Source organism: Chaetodon trifascialis, chromosome 14 (genome assembly GCF_039877785.1).
Source record: "Chaetodon trifascialis isolate fChaTrf1 chromosome 14, fChaTrf1.hap1, whole genome shotgun sequence".
Classification (NCBI taxonomy): domain Eukaryota; kingdom Metazoa; phylum Chordata; class Actinopteri; order Chaetodontiformes; family Chaetodontidae; genus Chaetodon; species Chaetodon trifascialis.
In genome coordinates this window covers 13,837,274-13,853,624 of record NC_092069.1, presented here as the reverse complement: position 1 = coordinate 13,853,624, position 16,351 = coordinate 13,837,274, and the positions used below count along the sequence as shown (strand labels likewise).

The 16,351-nt window shown below is 43.2% G+C and overlaps 1 protein-coding gene and 1 long non-coding RNA gene across 2 annotated transcripts; one reads left to right on the top strand and one right to left on the bottom strand.

Annotated features, from left to right (window-relative positions):
- Window positions 1–3,078: 3,078 nt before the first annotated feature.
- On the bottom strand, window positions 3,079–8,875 carry otx2b (orthodenticle homeobox 2b). Its single transcript, XM_070979962.1, has 4 exons — window positions 8,508–8,875; window positions 6,093–6,300; window positions 5,355–5,506; window positions 3,079–4,671 (listed from the first exon to the last, which is right to left on the bottom strand). Exons 2-4 carry the CDS (start codon window positions 6,187–6,189, stop codon window positions 4,048–4,050), a joined length of 873 nt encoding a protein of 290 aa, XP_070836063.1. The 5' UTR covers window positions 6,190–6,300; window positions 8,508–8,875; the 3' UTR covers window positions 3,079–4,047.
- Window positions 8,876–9,041: 166 nt separating this feature from the next.
- Window positions 9,042–13,516, top strand: LOC139342608 (uncharacterized). The gene is made up of 3 exons (XR_011603051.1): window positions 9,042–9,891; window positions 10,549–10,672; window positions 13,138–13,516. It is a non-coding gene; the product is annotated as an uncharacterized lncRNA (long non-coding RNA).
- Window positions 13,517–16,351: the final 2,835 nt, after the last annotated feature.

The window sequence follows — 16,351 nt, the reverse complement described above, 5'->3', positions numbered from 1 at the left end:
TCACGCTCGCAGGTTGGTGCATTTCTGGGATATTTTGTAAATCAGATCGCTCGTTCAGCTTACTCTCATTTCATTTTCATAACTGATGATCGGACCACATACCAGGTGCGGAACCCCTCATTCCCCCTGCAGGCGTTGCGGCCTTTACCAGCAGCTTTTGACCGGGCCCATGGTCCGTGAGGGTGTCTCGTGTTTGTGACCGACCGGACAGCGACCAGACCAGGGGACAAGGGGCGCTGTGCAGCCCGCTGTTAGACAAAAAACCAAGAGGGATTACTGCAGCGTCTGTTGGGGCCCATATGCTCCTCAGCACCGCTTTGGTCTTGATTAAAACTCATTGTATGTTGGAAGTGTTGTGGAGGCCCGGTGCCTAATCTTCCTCATGACTTGTGCACTTTGAAGACACGAGGCTCCGAGGTTACAATAACAAGCCGGGTGACGCCATTGTGTGTCAGTTGATATTGGATGTATCAGTGAGCATTGATTAGGGGCCAAGCATGTGCATTGTTTAGAATTTAAAGCGACAAATAAGGGCCCTCTGTAGTCTTTAATTGGCTTTTTACAGTGAGCGGAAGTGCGCTTTTATTTTGTAATCATCTTTCTTTCATGGTTAGGATGAGCTGCATTTCTTCTAGTTTTCACTCATGACTGTTTGTCAATCATTCACTCAGATAAAGGAGATTTAAGTCTTGTGGAGTGCACATGAGGCAGATCCCCTCTTCAAACTTTCCTTCCTCCTCTCGGTCACTTGGCGAGTCTCTGTCGCTCCTTAGAAATACTTTTTTTTTTCTTTTCTCCAGCTGACATTTTGAAAGTGACCCTGCAGCCTGAGACGCACTTTTCTTTTCTCCCTCTTCTGCTGCAGCAGTCTGGCTGGAGGAGTTGTTGACACTGAGAGCAGACGCACCTCATGAATATTCAGGCTTCTGTCAGACTGAGCTATTGTTTCCAACTTCAATTGTCGCATTGTTTATCGCCACAACGATGGGTGTGCGTGCCGCTGAACTTGGCGCTGTACTGCGCCGATATTTTTAATTGATTCTTGAACGTTAGAGCGCTTTAAAAAAAAATCGGCCTGCGCGATAACAGAGCGCGTAAACTGCTATTTCTGCTTCACCCTTGAATAAGTTATGGATACAGGCTATTGTGTAATTAAGTCTTTCATAACTACAATCCAGCCTCCTATAAAACACACACACACACACACACACACACACACACACACACACACACACACACACACACACACACACACACACACACACACACACACACACACCTATTTTTTCTGTCCGCGCAGGAGTGGAATCAAAGTCTCTCTTCTCTTTAACGCTTCGATTATTTCAAGCAACGCTTTTAATTAGCGCGCTCCTTTAGCGGAGACTCCAATGAAAGAGAGATTATTGGCAATGTCAAGGATGCTAATTGAATGTTGGACTTCTAACAATTAGCCCACTGCAGAGCCATGTCGACTCATTACTGATCCCAGAGCCGCTCTGACTTTATTGTCTGGCGTCGTCAAGCTGACAGTAACGTTGGAGAGTTGGAGCAACAGAAAGTAAATGCAAACAAACGCTCGTTTAAAAGCGGCGCTGGGCCCCCGAGTCCTCTAACAGCAGTTAAAGAAATAAATCACTCTCAGACAGCCATTCACCTGGACGCAGCACAGTGAATGGACAAGTTAGAATCCTGCATCTTATATGGAATTTAAAGTGTTGTAAAGTACAAACGTGGCGTGAGGATTTTACAGGAAAATGATGGTGATTTTGTCTTCAGTTCAAAAAAAATAACGCACAATGTTGATCTGAGCAGTGAATTTGTAGGTTTTAGTTTCTGCAGGTTTATCCATTGGATGACTTTTTCTATTGACGGCCCAGCATGATATTTACAGAAATGATCACCTACACTACCAATTACTAAGTAAATAAATAAGTAAATCAATAAAATAAGAGTAAAAACCAGCTGTGTTTTTAGTTCGTTCTGTTCTAATATTCCTGAGGATTTAAAGCTTTGCTGCAGTTTCTCCTCGCGATGTACTGAAGGCCTCCACAACATGTAATTAAGGCTAATTAGCGCACTTTCTTGATAGATTAATAAAACGCCAGTGTGTGTTTACATTTTGCCCCCTGTTAGATGAAATATTATGGCTTCTTATTAGAGCGCACATTTGGGGATCAGGCGTGTAAACCCATGCGGTGGGCTTTGAATGGGACCACTGCTGCCCCTGCGCCCCAGAGAAACCCCCGCCGGTAAAATATTGGGATTAACATCTCTTGGAGGCCGGGATTTAACACTGCCTTCCCAAACCGCTCGCTCTCTTTGTGGAGACAATCTGGTTTGAACTACTGGAAACTTAAAAAAAAAAGTTAATTCCGCCACCTGAGCTGATCCAGGATAAACTATGACCCCTTATTTTGTTCTTTTAGAGCAGCATTTCGTTGACAGGCCTTTAACAGTGTACATCATCATTATTGATTTGAGCATGGGCCCTAAAAACAGTTATAACATGGACGATTTAATATGATATATGTGATTTGATTGAAATGTGATTTAAACCCATGTCGCCTTTTTGATCATGTCACCTATGTTGGAGAATCTAATGATGCTTGAGGAAACAGTTTGGTCGATATTAAGAAGTATGAGACTCTAATTATTACCTAATTAACGCACCTACAGATCTGAGGTCCTCCGCTGCTTGAAAATTAAATCAGTTTAAATGGTGATTTTTTTTTAATTTCCCACTTTTTCCTTTTGAAGTTAGGCCCATCTAAAATAAAACAATAATAATAATAAAAATAGAACAGTTATCATAAGTTAATTGGTTTTTGCTCACTATAATTTTGATTGGCAAAAACGTCAAATGTCCCTTCATGATTGATTTCCCCATCATTAATTTTTAACACTTAAGAAAATTCCTCGAATTAACCATCTAAAAATAAATAAATAATTGTTTTGCACACATTACTTGACTGTCATTGTGTTCATGTTCCCCTCTCCACCACACACACACATACGCACACACACTCACACACGCGCGTGCACGCACACTCACACACAGATCATGTCTTGATGAAAGAGTAAGCTCACAGGACCTTTATTCATGTCTTTTCAGCGGTGAGGTCACACCATCTTTGGAGCCAGTAAAGGATCCACAATCACCGTGTGTTGAGATCAATGGAGGGGAGCAAGTGTGGAGCTCTCAGCAGCCGAGAGTCATTTCCAGTGCGGCTAACCCTTGATTATTACTACCATGTGCCTGGAAAGTCTCGTCTCTCTTTGTGATGCCGGTAATTTAACCAGGAGCATCTTTCGTTGTTCCAAAAAGAAAAGAAAAGAAAAAAAAGAAAAGAAAAGAAAGTTAGAAATCTATTAAAATCACAGCAGAGAGTCTGATGCGAGGGGGGCTCACAAATTGCATACAATACAACAGATCACAGTTTCGAAGGCTAGCACAGATAAAAAAAAACACATGTACCATTTATATAAGACACACACTGATTGTCTCTTAGAAACTACATATTGATTCCTTATAAACACTTTTTTTCTTAAATAAAGTAGTGCATCCATGTCCACACACCATCCTCATCGTCTCTCTGCCAGCAGGTCGGCAAAGTCGTGTAAGAAGCTTAAAGGAGGTCTGTCCATCCCGAGCACTTCACCAGAAGAATGAACTTTGAGTTTTGCTCTTGGAGAAGCGTTAGTTCCGTGGCTGTGGGGTACTTTTCTTTCAGAGTCCGCTCTGTTTTGTCCTCAACAGGTGTTTTTTTTACGCATAGAGGCACGCACTGACAGACATGGATGAGGGGCTACAACCTGTGAATGAAGGGGGAAAAAATCTCTTTGCCGGTGCTAAAATAAATTAAACCTCTCCTCTAGGAGGACCAGAGACCATCATGCCAAAACCCGAGGCCCCTGAGAGCCCTGCCTCGCCGAGCCCGGCTGACATTTTTAACCAGTCCGATGTGTCTTACTGGGGGGATGGCAGCGCTGTGTCTGATGTGATCGTCACTGTTTGTGCACTTTTTTTTAAACAGCTGATTGCTCTGTTCACAGGACCTGGAATTTCCACGAGGACGTTTGATCCTTATAATCCAAGCAATCGGCATTGAAGTTCAGCTTCCACGACGCCGCTTGGTCCTTATAATCCAAGCAGTCTGCTGTGGAGTTGAAGCCCAGGCCGGACGTCCCGTAGCCCTGGGTGGAGAGGGACGCCGGGGACTGGTTCAGATGGCTTGTGACCGCGTTTGTGCTCATCGGACTGAGAGTTGAACCAGGGCCTGACAACTGGTGGTGCATTGGGGTGAGGTAAGAGCCGCAGTCCATGCCGCCGAAGTAGGACGTCGAGCCAGCGTAGCCCTGGCTGTAGCTCGAGGCCTGGGTGTAGGTCATGGGGTAGGACCTCTGCATGCAGGAGGAGGAGGTAGACAGGGGGTCTGAGAGCGGAGAGATGGACGCCGGGCTCCAGATGGACACCGGGGCGGTGCTGGTTGAGATGGCTGGGACTGTGGTGGTGCTGGTGGGGGGCGTGAACTGGCCGCTGGCCCCGCTCTCTGAGCTCACTTCTCTGGTCGGGGAACTTTTCTTTTTGGCAGGTCGCACCTTGTTCTGGCCCCCGTTCTGCTGCTGCTGCTGCTGCTGGCGACACTTTGCCCGCCGGTTCTTAAACCAGACCTGGATGAGTCATATATTGGTACACGTTATTGTCGAAATCCATTAGTTCTAGTTATTATAAGACGAATTCTACGTTTGCCGATTAGAGCACTGAAATATTTCCCCACTTCAAGTCATATCCCCACTTTTTTTTTTATCAATCCACGTGGAAAAAATGTTTCATTTCATTTATTTTCAGTCCATATTAGGATGTTTCTAGACTTTTCTCTCAAACCTAGTTTTTGGTACCAGTGGACTTATCGGTTTTATTTCACTACTCAGATTCTCGAAACAGAGGATCTATCGTTAAGTGGAATTATCTCAGCCCACTGCCAAAAGTTTTCCACTTGATTTAAGGCAGACAAAATGCTATGCTTCAAATACAGTCAGTCACGGGTTAAGATGAGTGTTTGTTACAACGCAAATATAAAATAGATTTTTTTTAACAGTTCCATTCGATTTTTTTTTCAAAATTCATCCCCGTAAATGAGATGCAGGTGTAGCCTGAATCAAAAACAATTTCACATTGTTTAATCTACACAATAACTGTTTAATCATGTTACAAATTTTGGAAATGAAGTGCTGCTTTTGCTTCGGTGTCTCACCAAAAAATAAATAAATTAAAAAATATATAAATATCAATACGTAAAATATTTATCCACATCGATCATCTTCCACATACTGCAGATGTTCTGTTAACCCACCTGTACTCGGGACTCAGGCAGGTTGATTTTCAGCGCCACCTCTTCGCGCATGAATATGTCCGGGTATCGAGTTTTGGCGAACAACGCCTCCAAAACGTCGAGCTGTGCGCGCGTAAAAGTAGTCCTCTCTCGCCTCTGCTTCCGCGGTGTTGCTGCAAGATAAAATTAAATGTAAATGGTAAAAAAATGTATTAATTATGTAAAAAATGAAAAAGTAAACATAAAAGCAAGTCAAAAGATCAAAAATCATCAAAGGCAAATCTGTAACACAGAATGTATTTTTGTTCTTTGCGTAATTACGCACGAGTCCTGTGAGATTTACACGCCTTTGGCAAATTGAACCACTTTAGTCTAATGTGCCAAAACAACTGATGCAATTTGAGCAAAAAGAAAACCAATCCGTCAGTAATTAATTCGAAAGGCACATCTAGAAATAAAATCACACGAGAGGAAACTTGTTCCCTCCAAGTTGTTTTTGTGCGTTTGCGCAAGAAGTTTGGTAAAATAGCTTATATACTCTAAGGTGTTTGATTTCTTGACCAATTCATAAATTGACAGTCATTAGTCTTTGTTTTATCCAAGAATTTTTAAGTCGGTATTAGATTTACAAGTTTTGAAATAGGTCCTGATTATACACGACAACATCCACAGTCCATCAGACCATTACTGTTCTTTCATGACTCCTTCTTTATTCATCAAGAAAGAAAAAAAAAAAAAAAAGGAAAAAATTAAACCCACCTGGATAGCCCACAGATGGATGCAAAAGATCCATTCCGGAAGTAGTTAAGCTGAGGCCATTGACTGTGTAAGGTGGTTGCTTTAGATACGACATCATGCTAATGTTTGTCTGAGGGCTGAAGTTGGAGAAAATTTTGAAAATTGACGGAGCTCCCGAGATGCACTTGGTGTCCTCTGTTCGCCGTGTGGTCCGTGTTAAACCGGGCACCTGTTCCAAAAAACGACAAGAGCAGAAGACAGCGATGAAGATCCACCTTTTGAGGGGAGACTGGGGTCTGTTTACATGTTGCTGTCGCGAAATAAGCCCTCTCCAAAACGCACGGCGCTCCTCAAAAAGCAGCAGCCACATCTCCAGCTGTCCTCATCTCAAGAAACCCTCAACCCCTCCTCCCACAACAAAAAGCAATTCACCGGCTCCATCACTGCAACAAGTCACTTCATAGTTCAATTAAAGGCACTGGTTCCTGTTTATTATCAGTATTCTAGGAAGTGAATATAGAAACTTTTAACTGCCCGGGCTGTTTAAAATATAACTAACAAACATTCAAAGTGAACAAACATCATTTTACTTATTTCTCTGTTTGTTCGGCTCTGTTTTATTCTCTGGCTCTCTGATATAAATTAAGTTTTCTAGTTATATGAATGTAAACAGAAAATCAGTGGGATGTGAAAGAAAAAACCGAATCGATGTAATGGAAAGCGATTCTTTTAACACGTTGAGTCACAATTAATAAGCTTTCAGACCTAATTCATGATTTAAGATGACCAACTTTTTAAATCAATTCCTCTGTCGTTAGGAAATGATGAATAACTGCTATTTTAAAACAAGATTGATGTGAAATTTCAAGGCAATTTAGAGTAAAAATTAAATGTTTTTTTTTTTTTATTTAAACATGAGAAAAAAATAATGGTACAGAGAAGCTTTAATTCCTCAAAAAAAGACACGTTGAACAGGTAATTGCTGCAGTTCTTTAAACAGAAATAAACGTGCTCTGGGATGCTGATTGGTAAATGTGTGATTGCTGTCACTTCAACTTCAGTGACCCTCACCCGTCATCCCCACTGCGCGTCTTGATTAGTTGCATTTTTTTCCCCCAATATCCAACGGTTTTAACCCCCTCATCCCAATCTGTCACACTTAAAACAGAGCCGTCTACCAGTTGCACACACCCGCTCAATTATAATCACCCTGTCCGAGAATTAATTATGATAAATGTTTTTCTGTTGATGAATTAACGAGATAATCCGAGTGGCGTCTCAGTGGAGCTGTAGTTTGGTGTCAGGACAGTCCAAAGTGCTGCAGGCTCCTAAACGACGCTGAAACCAGCAGCGGGTCCTTCTTTAATCATTTCTGCTGCACGTTTATGAAGGTGGCTCATACTCATAAGATGGTTTTTACTCTGACGCAACACTTTGCAGAATCATAATAAAAAAATAAACTACAGGGCAGAAATTAAATTCTTAGAAATGTTCACTTAATCGAGCTAAACTCCCAGTTTAGACGCATTAATACAATCGGTTCCCAGAAGCTCGAAATCACGGTAAAACATGTGAAATGTGTCGTGCTGCTTTAATGTCCTCCACATTGTTCCTCTCTGGGGGCAGAGCACAGCCGGCACAGAGAAAAGGCCCCGACTCATTTGCCGATAGCAGGCCTAAAAATGTGCTTTCTTTTCAGCGCAGCTTTCAGCCTCACACCTCCACAACTCTGCTTTTTTGTTGCATTATTTCGTCTGTAAATGTGTGTGGAGGACTTCTGCGCGCTGTGTGAAATAAACTGGGCTTTCGTTTCAAGTAGAAACTTCACTCAGTGCACATGGACTCGGTGGCAGGGCTGGATTTGATCAGTGAGAGGATGAAATTTGGGAAATATGACCTCCAGGAATCATGAAATAAGACAATTATGATATTAGAAAATGTTTAATTTAGCTTTAAATCAGTCTTTGTTTTCCCTCAGCAGAGACCATTATAATGTAACTTCATCACTTTGCTGCTGTACATAATTACCGGATGCTCTTTCTGCATTTCCATCCCTGACGTCGTGAACATTGATGTAAATCTAAAGGGCTTTGGTGAGCATACACACACTGACTGTCTCTTTACTCTGCTCAGATAAATAATAGACTGAGTTTAAGAGGGTTTTGATGCCATCAAACAGCCCAAAGCCTCGCTGGCATTTCTCTCACTGTCTTCCTGGCTTTTATTTTCGCACCAGTGCCACTGCTCAAACCGCGTATTCCCGCTTTTAAACAAAATAATTTAGTAAGCCTTTTAAATGTGCTTTTAGAACAGGTGTGATTTCCTGTAGGCTTCTAATTTCTTTTCTGCGTCCTTCGCCCCCCCGCGATTCCTTATTTCGATATGACCACTAATAGAAATACTGATTATAATATCAATAATGAAAGTTAAACTTACCCTGGTATCGACGGCTGTAAAGTTCTTTGTTTCCTCCGGGAGAAATAATCAAAGTCAGCGCGGGTGAACGACGTCCTGGCGGATAAAAAGAGAGGAAAGCAGCGGAAAGCGGGAGCGGGAGCAGCCGCGTTCAGAGGCAGGACGGCAGTGCGGGGGGAAGTTAAACGCTGAGCGCCTGCATGAGGCTTTGAAGCGGTGCGGCAGCGGCGGAGTGATGGAGGAGGCTGCATGTACGCCTTTAGGATTTGTTGGTGTGTTCTGAGTGAAGTGCTTTGAGTTGGATTTTGTACAAACTGCCAGCCAATGGGAGCCGCAGGACTGAGCTGAGGTCTGTCTCTGTCTCCGTCTCTCACACCGGTGGGGAGGATGAGGGCTTTTTTTTTTCTTTCTGGGAAACAAATGTCTCCAGCTACTTTTTTTTTTTTTTGACGCACAGTCCTCAGCCAATGGCAGCGAGAGGGCGACTGACAACATCCCCATCCCACCGCAGAGAGGGTGCACTGATAATAAATAAACGGTATGCCGGTGGATGACGAGAAGTGGAGTTTAAAATCGAGGTTTTTAATAGATTTTATATTCGGCATCGCTGTTTTCAAGTGGATTCATTAAACTGAGCAAAGTTACATAAAGCCCGGAGGGTGGAGAGGGGGAATATGTGCGCAAATAAAGAGTTTTCTGCAATTATAATGCATCTACAGTTTATTATTGGTGTCATACTTATAAATTATTCTGCAGTGTATCGCTTATCTTCACTGAGTGTGTTTAAAACTCCATCCAGAAATGTTATTTTCTAGTTTTAAAATCAGAACATTTAACAACTTCCAGACGAATATTGAAGCACCTTAACATGAAATTGCATGCTTTATGGGAAATTAAATGTAAGCTTTTAGTGGTTATAGGTGTGCATGCTGCATAAAAGAGTTAAATATTGGAAAGAAAAATAAATCTGTGACAAAAGGACAAAAAAATCGGCTGTGTTCTAAAGCAGGACTCTCCATGTGAAGGCTGCACCGTCCTCTCACATTCCAGCGCGTCGCAAAAAAAGGGGGATTTAGAGCGACTTATTTCCTTAAAACTGTCCTCCCGTCCACAGAGCCAGCCAGTCTGCTGCCATCAGCCTCACACGGGCCTGCACCGAAGGAAAAAACAAAACAAAAAAAGCAGCCAGAATATTTACAGGAGAGCTCCCACCGAGAGACACCGAGCGGCCGAGGACTTAAAGGCACCGGACCTGCAGTGAACATACAGCCAGAGATGAGGAGCGATGACGGGGGGTGGGGTGGGGTGGAGGCCGGTGGTGCGGCCGGACACGAAAAGAGAGACTTTCACTCATTTCACTTCTGCAAGAGGAAGATATGAAAGAAGATAAAAGGCAAATATGAAGGTAGGCCTGCTTTATTTCACATGGGATTTACAAGAAAGTGCATTTGGAAGTTTTTGTGTTCTAACATTTAAATAAGAATAATAACAGTAATTAATAATTCTAGAAAATAATTCTGTATCGTTCTTTTTATTTGAAGTTATTCATATAATACTCATTCAGTTCAGGATTCGTCTTATTTCACATTTACTGGAGGAGCTATACAAGCTGCACAGGACAAATAAGCCTCCTCTATGTCACTTGAATTTTGAACCTGCGTGCCCATCTCAAAATAATATGCCGAGGGTTTTTGTCACGGCTTGGTAAATGTATCATCTTAAGAGGCTTTGTGGAACACCTACACACACACACACACACACACACACACACACACACACACACACACACACACACACACACACACACACACACACACTGCGCGCTTGCACGGACACACCCGCTCACTTCAAACAGATTTGAATATTGATTTAGATTTATAAACACAGGCAGACCGTGGCTTTTATGAATCGTCATTTGCCTCTCTCTGAGGCTCGTGTGGAAGGCCAGAGTCAAAGGTGCAGTGACAGCTGCTGGGGAAAACCGCTCTGCACCGCGAGCCGCAGCCGCAAACTGCCACACCGCATCAACTTCATGCAAACTCGGTGACATCTCTGTTGACAGATTTCGATCAGAGGAGGCGGCTGAATGGATCATAACCCTGGATTTCTTTTAACGACCAAACGTGAGATCTGATCTCAGCAGAGGAAAAGTTCTGCTTGGAGGAGAGGAGCTCCAGCACACTCAGGTAACCCTGTTTGTTTTTTATGCTTTTATTTCTGTTTATTTCTGGGTTTCTCTGCCGGATGATACACATGCATTTTATCATCTAACAGGAGGGGAAAGTGCAGTAAAACCACGTAAACTCTCCTGCTTATGTTGACTTCATTTTTCTAAAATAAATCCACGTCACATATCACAGAGCAGCTTCAGACGGGTGGTAAGATGAAGTCTTGGGTTGTGGATTTTTAATGGCTTTATCACAAAGGTCACGGTTTAGCCTTCCCACATTTTTACCGCAGCAGCCTCCACCAGACTCCAGCCAAAAATCACCACTTTTAGCGCAAAATGTAAAGTTGAAATTAACCGAGTCTCTTTTGGCTCCTTGCAAATGTTCCGTATCCTTTCACTTCCACTCCTGCACACGTCGGGCCCACGAGACGAACTTTGAGAGTCTCAGAACGCGACACGGGATCGATGAGCTCGCGGCTAAAAACGACATTTTTTAAAAAGACGTGTGTTTGCTCATGTTTCAGCAGCTGCATGGTAATGCGCCCTAACGCGAGTCTTTCAAACTGCTGCGTGGAAAATCATGACGTGTGATGCTGTTATCTGCCGGATCTCACCGTTTAAATTGCTAAATAATTTATTAAAGTGTAAAGCCAGGCCCTCCGCAGGGACTTTGTATCTTAAAAGGACGTTTAAAGGGAGAAGGAGTTAAACGCCTCTGGCGAGCAGCGCTCCCACTGACTCTAATTGACGACGACGGCTTTTATCTCCGCCTTTGCTACACTCAACCTGAGGGTGAGGATTTCACCAGGCCCGCTCCAACCTGTGATTTCCACCAGTTAATGTGGAGCCTATATTTCTTTACTAATACATTGGACAGGCCTCGGCGTTTGACCCTTGTTTGATAGCCTCAAAAAGAAAAATCTTATTTCAAGATTGGATAATTACCAGGCAGGCAGCCCCCCAACCCCCCCCCCCCCCCCCCCCCCCCGCCTTCGCCAGAGAGAGACACAATCAGCACATTATAGAATGAATAAATGAGAGGGTTTAAAATGCACAAATAAACAACAGCACGAGAATCTAAACGTTGGCTCTTTTACAAAATAAAATGCGCGCTGGCTGAATTTAAAGCTGCATATTATGCACATATAGGCTGTATACATCTTCTAACCTCATGTAGGCATCTCTCCTCTGCCTCTTTCCCTCCTTGTTTGATATCCGCATGGCTGAAGATGAGGAATGTGTTGGTGGAATTCATTCTGAGCTTAAAAAAAGAGCCAAAAAAAAAAAAACAACAACGAAAAAAGGGAATAAAATCCAATAAAGCCAGTTCATATAGAAATGCTGATAATCTGTAATGTCAAGAGAAGCTTTTCTGCATTCTTCTGCATTCTGCATTTTGGATTTAAATTAACCTCAGTAAATATCACATTTTAATCATGAAGCAACAATTTGCTTATTTTTCTTTTCTTTCATTATTTAACAAAAAGTTATTATTAGCTCAACTATTATGTGAAATAAATATTTATTTGTGTACGTCCCAACCACTTTTAAACTAATCGCCATTATTTTGACTGAAAATTTAAGCTGCCAACAAATGTAGTAATAATGTTTTTTTTTTATTATTTTATTCTTTATTATTTGATTTAGTGTCATGTGTATGTACAGCACTGAGCAAAGGCGATAAAACCACTGAGGTTCCAATGCTTTTTTTAACCTGGATGTAGATTTTAATTATTTTGGATAGATATGCAGTGTGTATCTGTGTTTGGTTGTGAGTGTGTGGGTGACAGAAAGAGAGAAAGAGAGAGAGAGAGATGAGCTGAAGTAGGATAATCACAAGCTGTATTTTAATTAGCCTGGCAGGTTTGATGGATATGTTGCCACTGCTTCTGCTGCAGCTTTTCAAAAAAAAAAGAAAAAAAAAGAGGTGCACTGCATAGTGAGCAAGGTGTCCAAACTGAGGGCTTTCCCCACGCTTTGCCTTATCACAAAAGAGCTAAACCTTTGTGTAATGTAACATGTAACTGACCCTAGAGGTCATCAGAACACATTCAGTCTCCTCCTCAGGGATTAGAGGGGGACAAACCCCCATTCAGTGTCAGTTTGGGAAGAGTTTTCTGCCACATTCACCAGGCAGCACTCTGCATCTGTGATTTTATCTCTTTCCACAGTGTCATAAATGTAGTTTTGGCTCAAGGTTTGGCTTGAAACGATTATTTAAACTGCTTTTGCTGTTGAATGAGTCCATATTGCAGTTTTAAGGCTGCACATCTGTAATGAAAAGGTGCGCTGATCATGAAATTATGGGTTTATTTTCCACACACACTTTCCCCACGCATTCAAATGTGGAGCCTCGATAACGCCACCGCTGTGTGTGTGTGTGTGTGTGTGTGTGTGTGTGTGTTTGCCAAGTTTGCTCTTTCCATTAATATGACATGCCTTTTAATTAGTGCCATAATTGTTTGTGTTGTGTTTGTGCAGGAGTTCGCCAACAAACAGACGGATGCAATTAAACACACTCGCCTTCAGATCATCAATGAGGAGACAAAGTCAAGACTGGTGGAAAAACCGGCAAGGACGAATGGAAGACGGGGGAGAAGAGTCTGCTGCCTCAAGGTTAAACATGAACTGTGAGAGCTCGTCTTCACACAGTCTGGATAGTCCTCCTCAAAGACACATCAGTAGCTGCTTGTTATATTAAATGTCCTCATTTTACAACTTAATTGATGTTATATTTTGGTGTCATAGCTAAAGAATTAAAGTTTGTTTATCATCATTTTCCTGTCTTGTCTCCCTCCTTCACACCATCTTGGAAGCAATTAAAAACTAATTGACGAATAAAGAGTATCATTGTCAAACCAGCGCCCTGCTCTCTGGCTCTCCCTCTCTGCCCCTCAGTAGCCTTCTCCTCTGTGTGCTGAGGTGTCTGCATGGCGTGGTAAAACCTGCCCTGCAGACCGGACCTCTCAAGTCTTCAAAGGAGGAAGAACTCAATGTGGGGGATTTGTTCAGGCTTATTTGGTAACCTAGGATTTGAATTGGATTCTGGGAGGCATTCATAACACATTTGAAAATGTTACATTGTGTGATTTTGTGTGTAATCCCCATAATAAATTTTAGAAATGGTCACAGCACTTGCACAACTGTGACTATTCATGATTTATCAAATGGTTTTCTTGTCTTGCCTCTCGGGGGTGAGGTGTGTGTTGCCGGCAGGGAACGGGGACGGTCTCAGCCGCTGGTTGGGAGGGCCGACGTGATTCTTCCGTTTTAACCTTTCTCTCGACACTGTTTTGTTTATTTGACCTGAATATGTGATAGGGTCAACCACCGTGCTTCCAGAGCGATTCTCTCAGACCCCCCAACAGCACTGGAGCACTACAACCTCTAGTGGATTATACCTCCCTGGGAGGAGGGTTAGTGTACACGCACACACACACACACACACACACACACACACACACACTCTCTCTCACACACACACTAAAGTACAGTTTATTAAACTCAGTGTACATTTTATCAAAGCCACATTCATAGATTAATAAGCTGCTTTCTTTGTTCCAGCATGCCTTCAAAGTGCTTCATACTTTGCATTAATACAGAAAACTGTGCAGCTGTGTCATTTTATACTTGTTGCAAAGAATTAAATAATATGCAAGTCTAATGAGTCCACTTTTAAAGACCCCTTCCAGACAGGTTTTACAACATATACAATAATCAGCTTTGAATGATAATTTGAGTCTGATGTGGGTTCTCCGTAACAAAAGTTAAATGAGCAGAATCTGTGAATAGGCAAATATCAAAAGTTCAACTGCCGGACACAAGATGTCTACTGCTTCACTGAAGTCCATTCTCAGCGGTTGTGCACTGACAAGAAAAAGACTTCCATACAAAGTCTTCAACTTTCAGGTGAAACGCTTTCCACAAATGAATTTGAAAACAGCTCCTTGGTGTTAAATTCTGCACAAACATCCTTCTGCAAGTGATGTAAGAATATATTAAAAAAAAAAAAAAATTGAGTGGAAGGGGCCTGTAAATATCATGCCATCCAAATTGGTATGTGTTTGCAAAACCCTAAAATGTTTCCAGGTACTTTATTGAAATAGCAAAAAGATAAGTCACAATGCAGCGTGCTGTTCCAGACAGTCCAGAAGGAGTGAATCATTTCATCCCGTGGACCAACTTTCTTTACAAACGTGGTCCATCACATGGTTTTGTGGGTCCGCTACTTGGATTTCTTGTCTGGTACATAAAAACTCTCCCGCCTTAGTTTGATAAGAGCGAGAGCAATGCTGTGTGTGTGTGTGTGTGTGCGTGTGTGTGTGTGTGTGTGTGTGTGTGTAAATCAGTGTTTGTGCCCTGTCCAAACCCCACTTTGCTTTGAATGACACTTTGGCGATGCCCCCAGCTCCCCACTTCGACTTCTCAAGCGTACCCCCTGTTAGTGCCAACCCTGCCAATTCCTCTCATGTCTTTAATATCTCTCTTTGGGCCCTTGGGTTTTGCCAGTGAAGGGTCCCCTGTGACAGTTGGACATTGCCGTCACATTTGGGAGACAGCGGCGGGTGTTTGTAGCGTTCCCAGCCCCGGGCCTGTGGGGAATCTGTGATGGCTCGCCTGTCAGCCGGCCCCTCCCCTGTAATTAGGAGAGTAAACACAGCGCCTGGCTCGGCTTGGGGGTGAAGTAGGAGGGAGCGGAGGAGGGGACCGTCCGGCTCCTGTCCTGCTGCTGCTTGAGCTGTCCAGGAGCAACTTTGGACTGACAGACGGTGATATGCACCCCATCACATCTCTGTGGAGGAGACTGTACTCTGTGACCATGCCGAGATGCATCAGATTTCCTTTTGTACCTTGTTGAGCGTCAGTGAACCACTGAGGAGGCTTTTCATTGAACTGAACCTTTGTTGAGAAAATATAAAGAACCTGATCGCTCAGGATGATCTGAGAGCTAAAAAGTGATCAGAATAAGTGCAGTGGAGAATGTGCTGTTTCCTGCGAGGTATTTCATGTATGTTTGTGCCTGGGTCATGCCCACGTAGGAGCCCAGCATATAACATAAAGCACACCAGCACTAAGCCTCTGTCCCTCCTCTCTTCACCTCTCTCCTGGTTGCTGGGGGGACTGGTCAGCAGCTGGAGGAATGTGTTGTGGGCTGGAGTTGTAGCTGTAGCTTGGGACCAGCTCGGGGGGAGTGCCATCCCACCCAACCCCAGCCACTCCGCTCTGCCCAGGCAGGGAGGCTGGCTGCGGGAATGCCGAGACCAGGAGGGGAGGAATTTTTCACTGGAGGACCTGCCAGACAAATGCCATGCGGGGAGCGATGAAGAGAGAAACCTAGATAGAGAGAGAGGGAGAAAAGGAGATCTCAGCCAATTGAAACGCAGCCTGTCAGTGTCATTTTGGTTCTGTAGGATGCTTACTGATGATGGGCCAGTTGCTGAATGAGTTGGTTGCCACACAGACACAGTGGCACCGCCTGTGACTCAGATCTTTCTCAGATGGCTTGGCGTTCAGTGGGCGTAACTGAGGTAGCTTGAAGTAAAGTCAGTGCATTTTAAATATATTATTGTTTTACAGTTGCAGTGTAAATCATCCATCTGTATTAACCACCATCTGTCTCTCCGACGCATGAGCATGATCACATGCACTAGTTTTTGTGTAAGTACATTTTAAATCAGATGGTGTGCATCAGTGT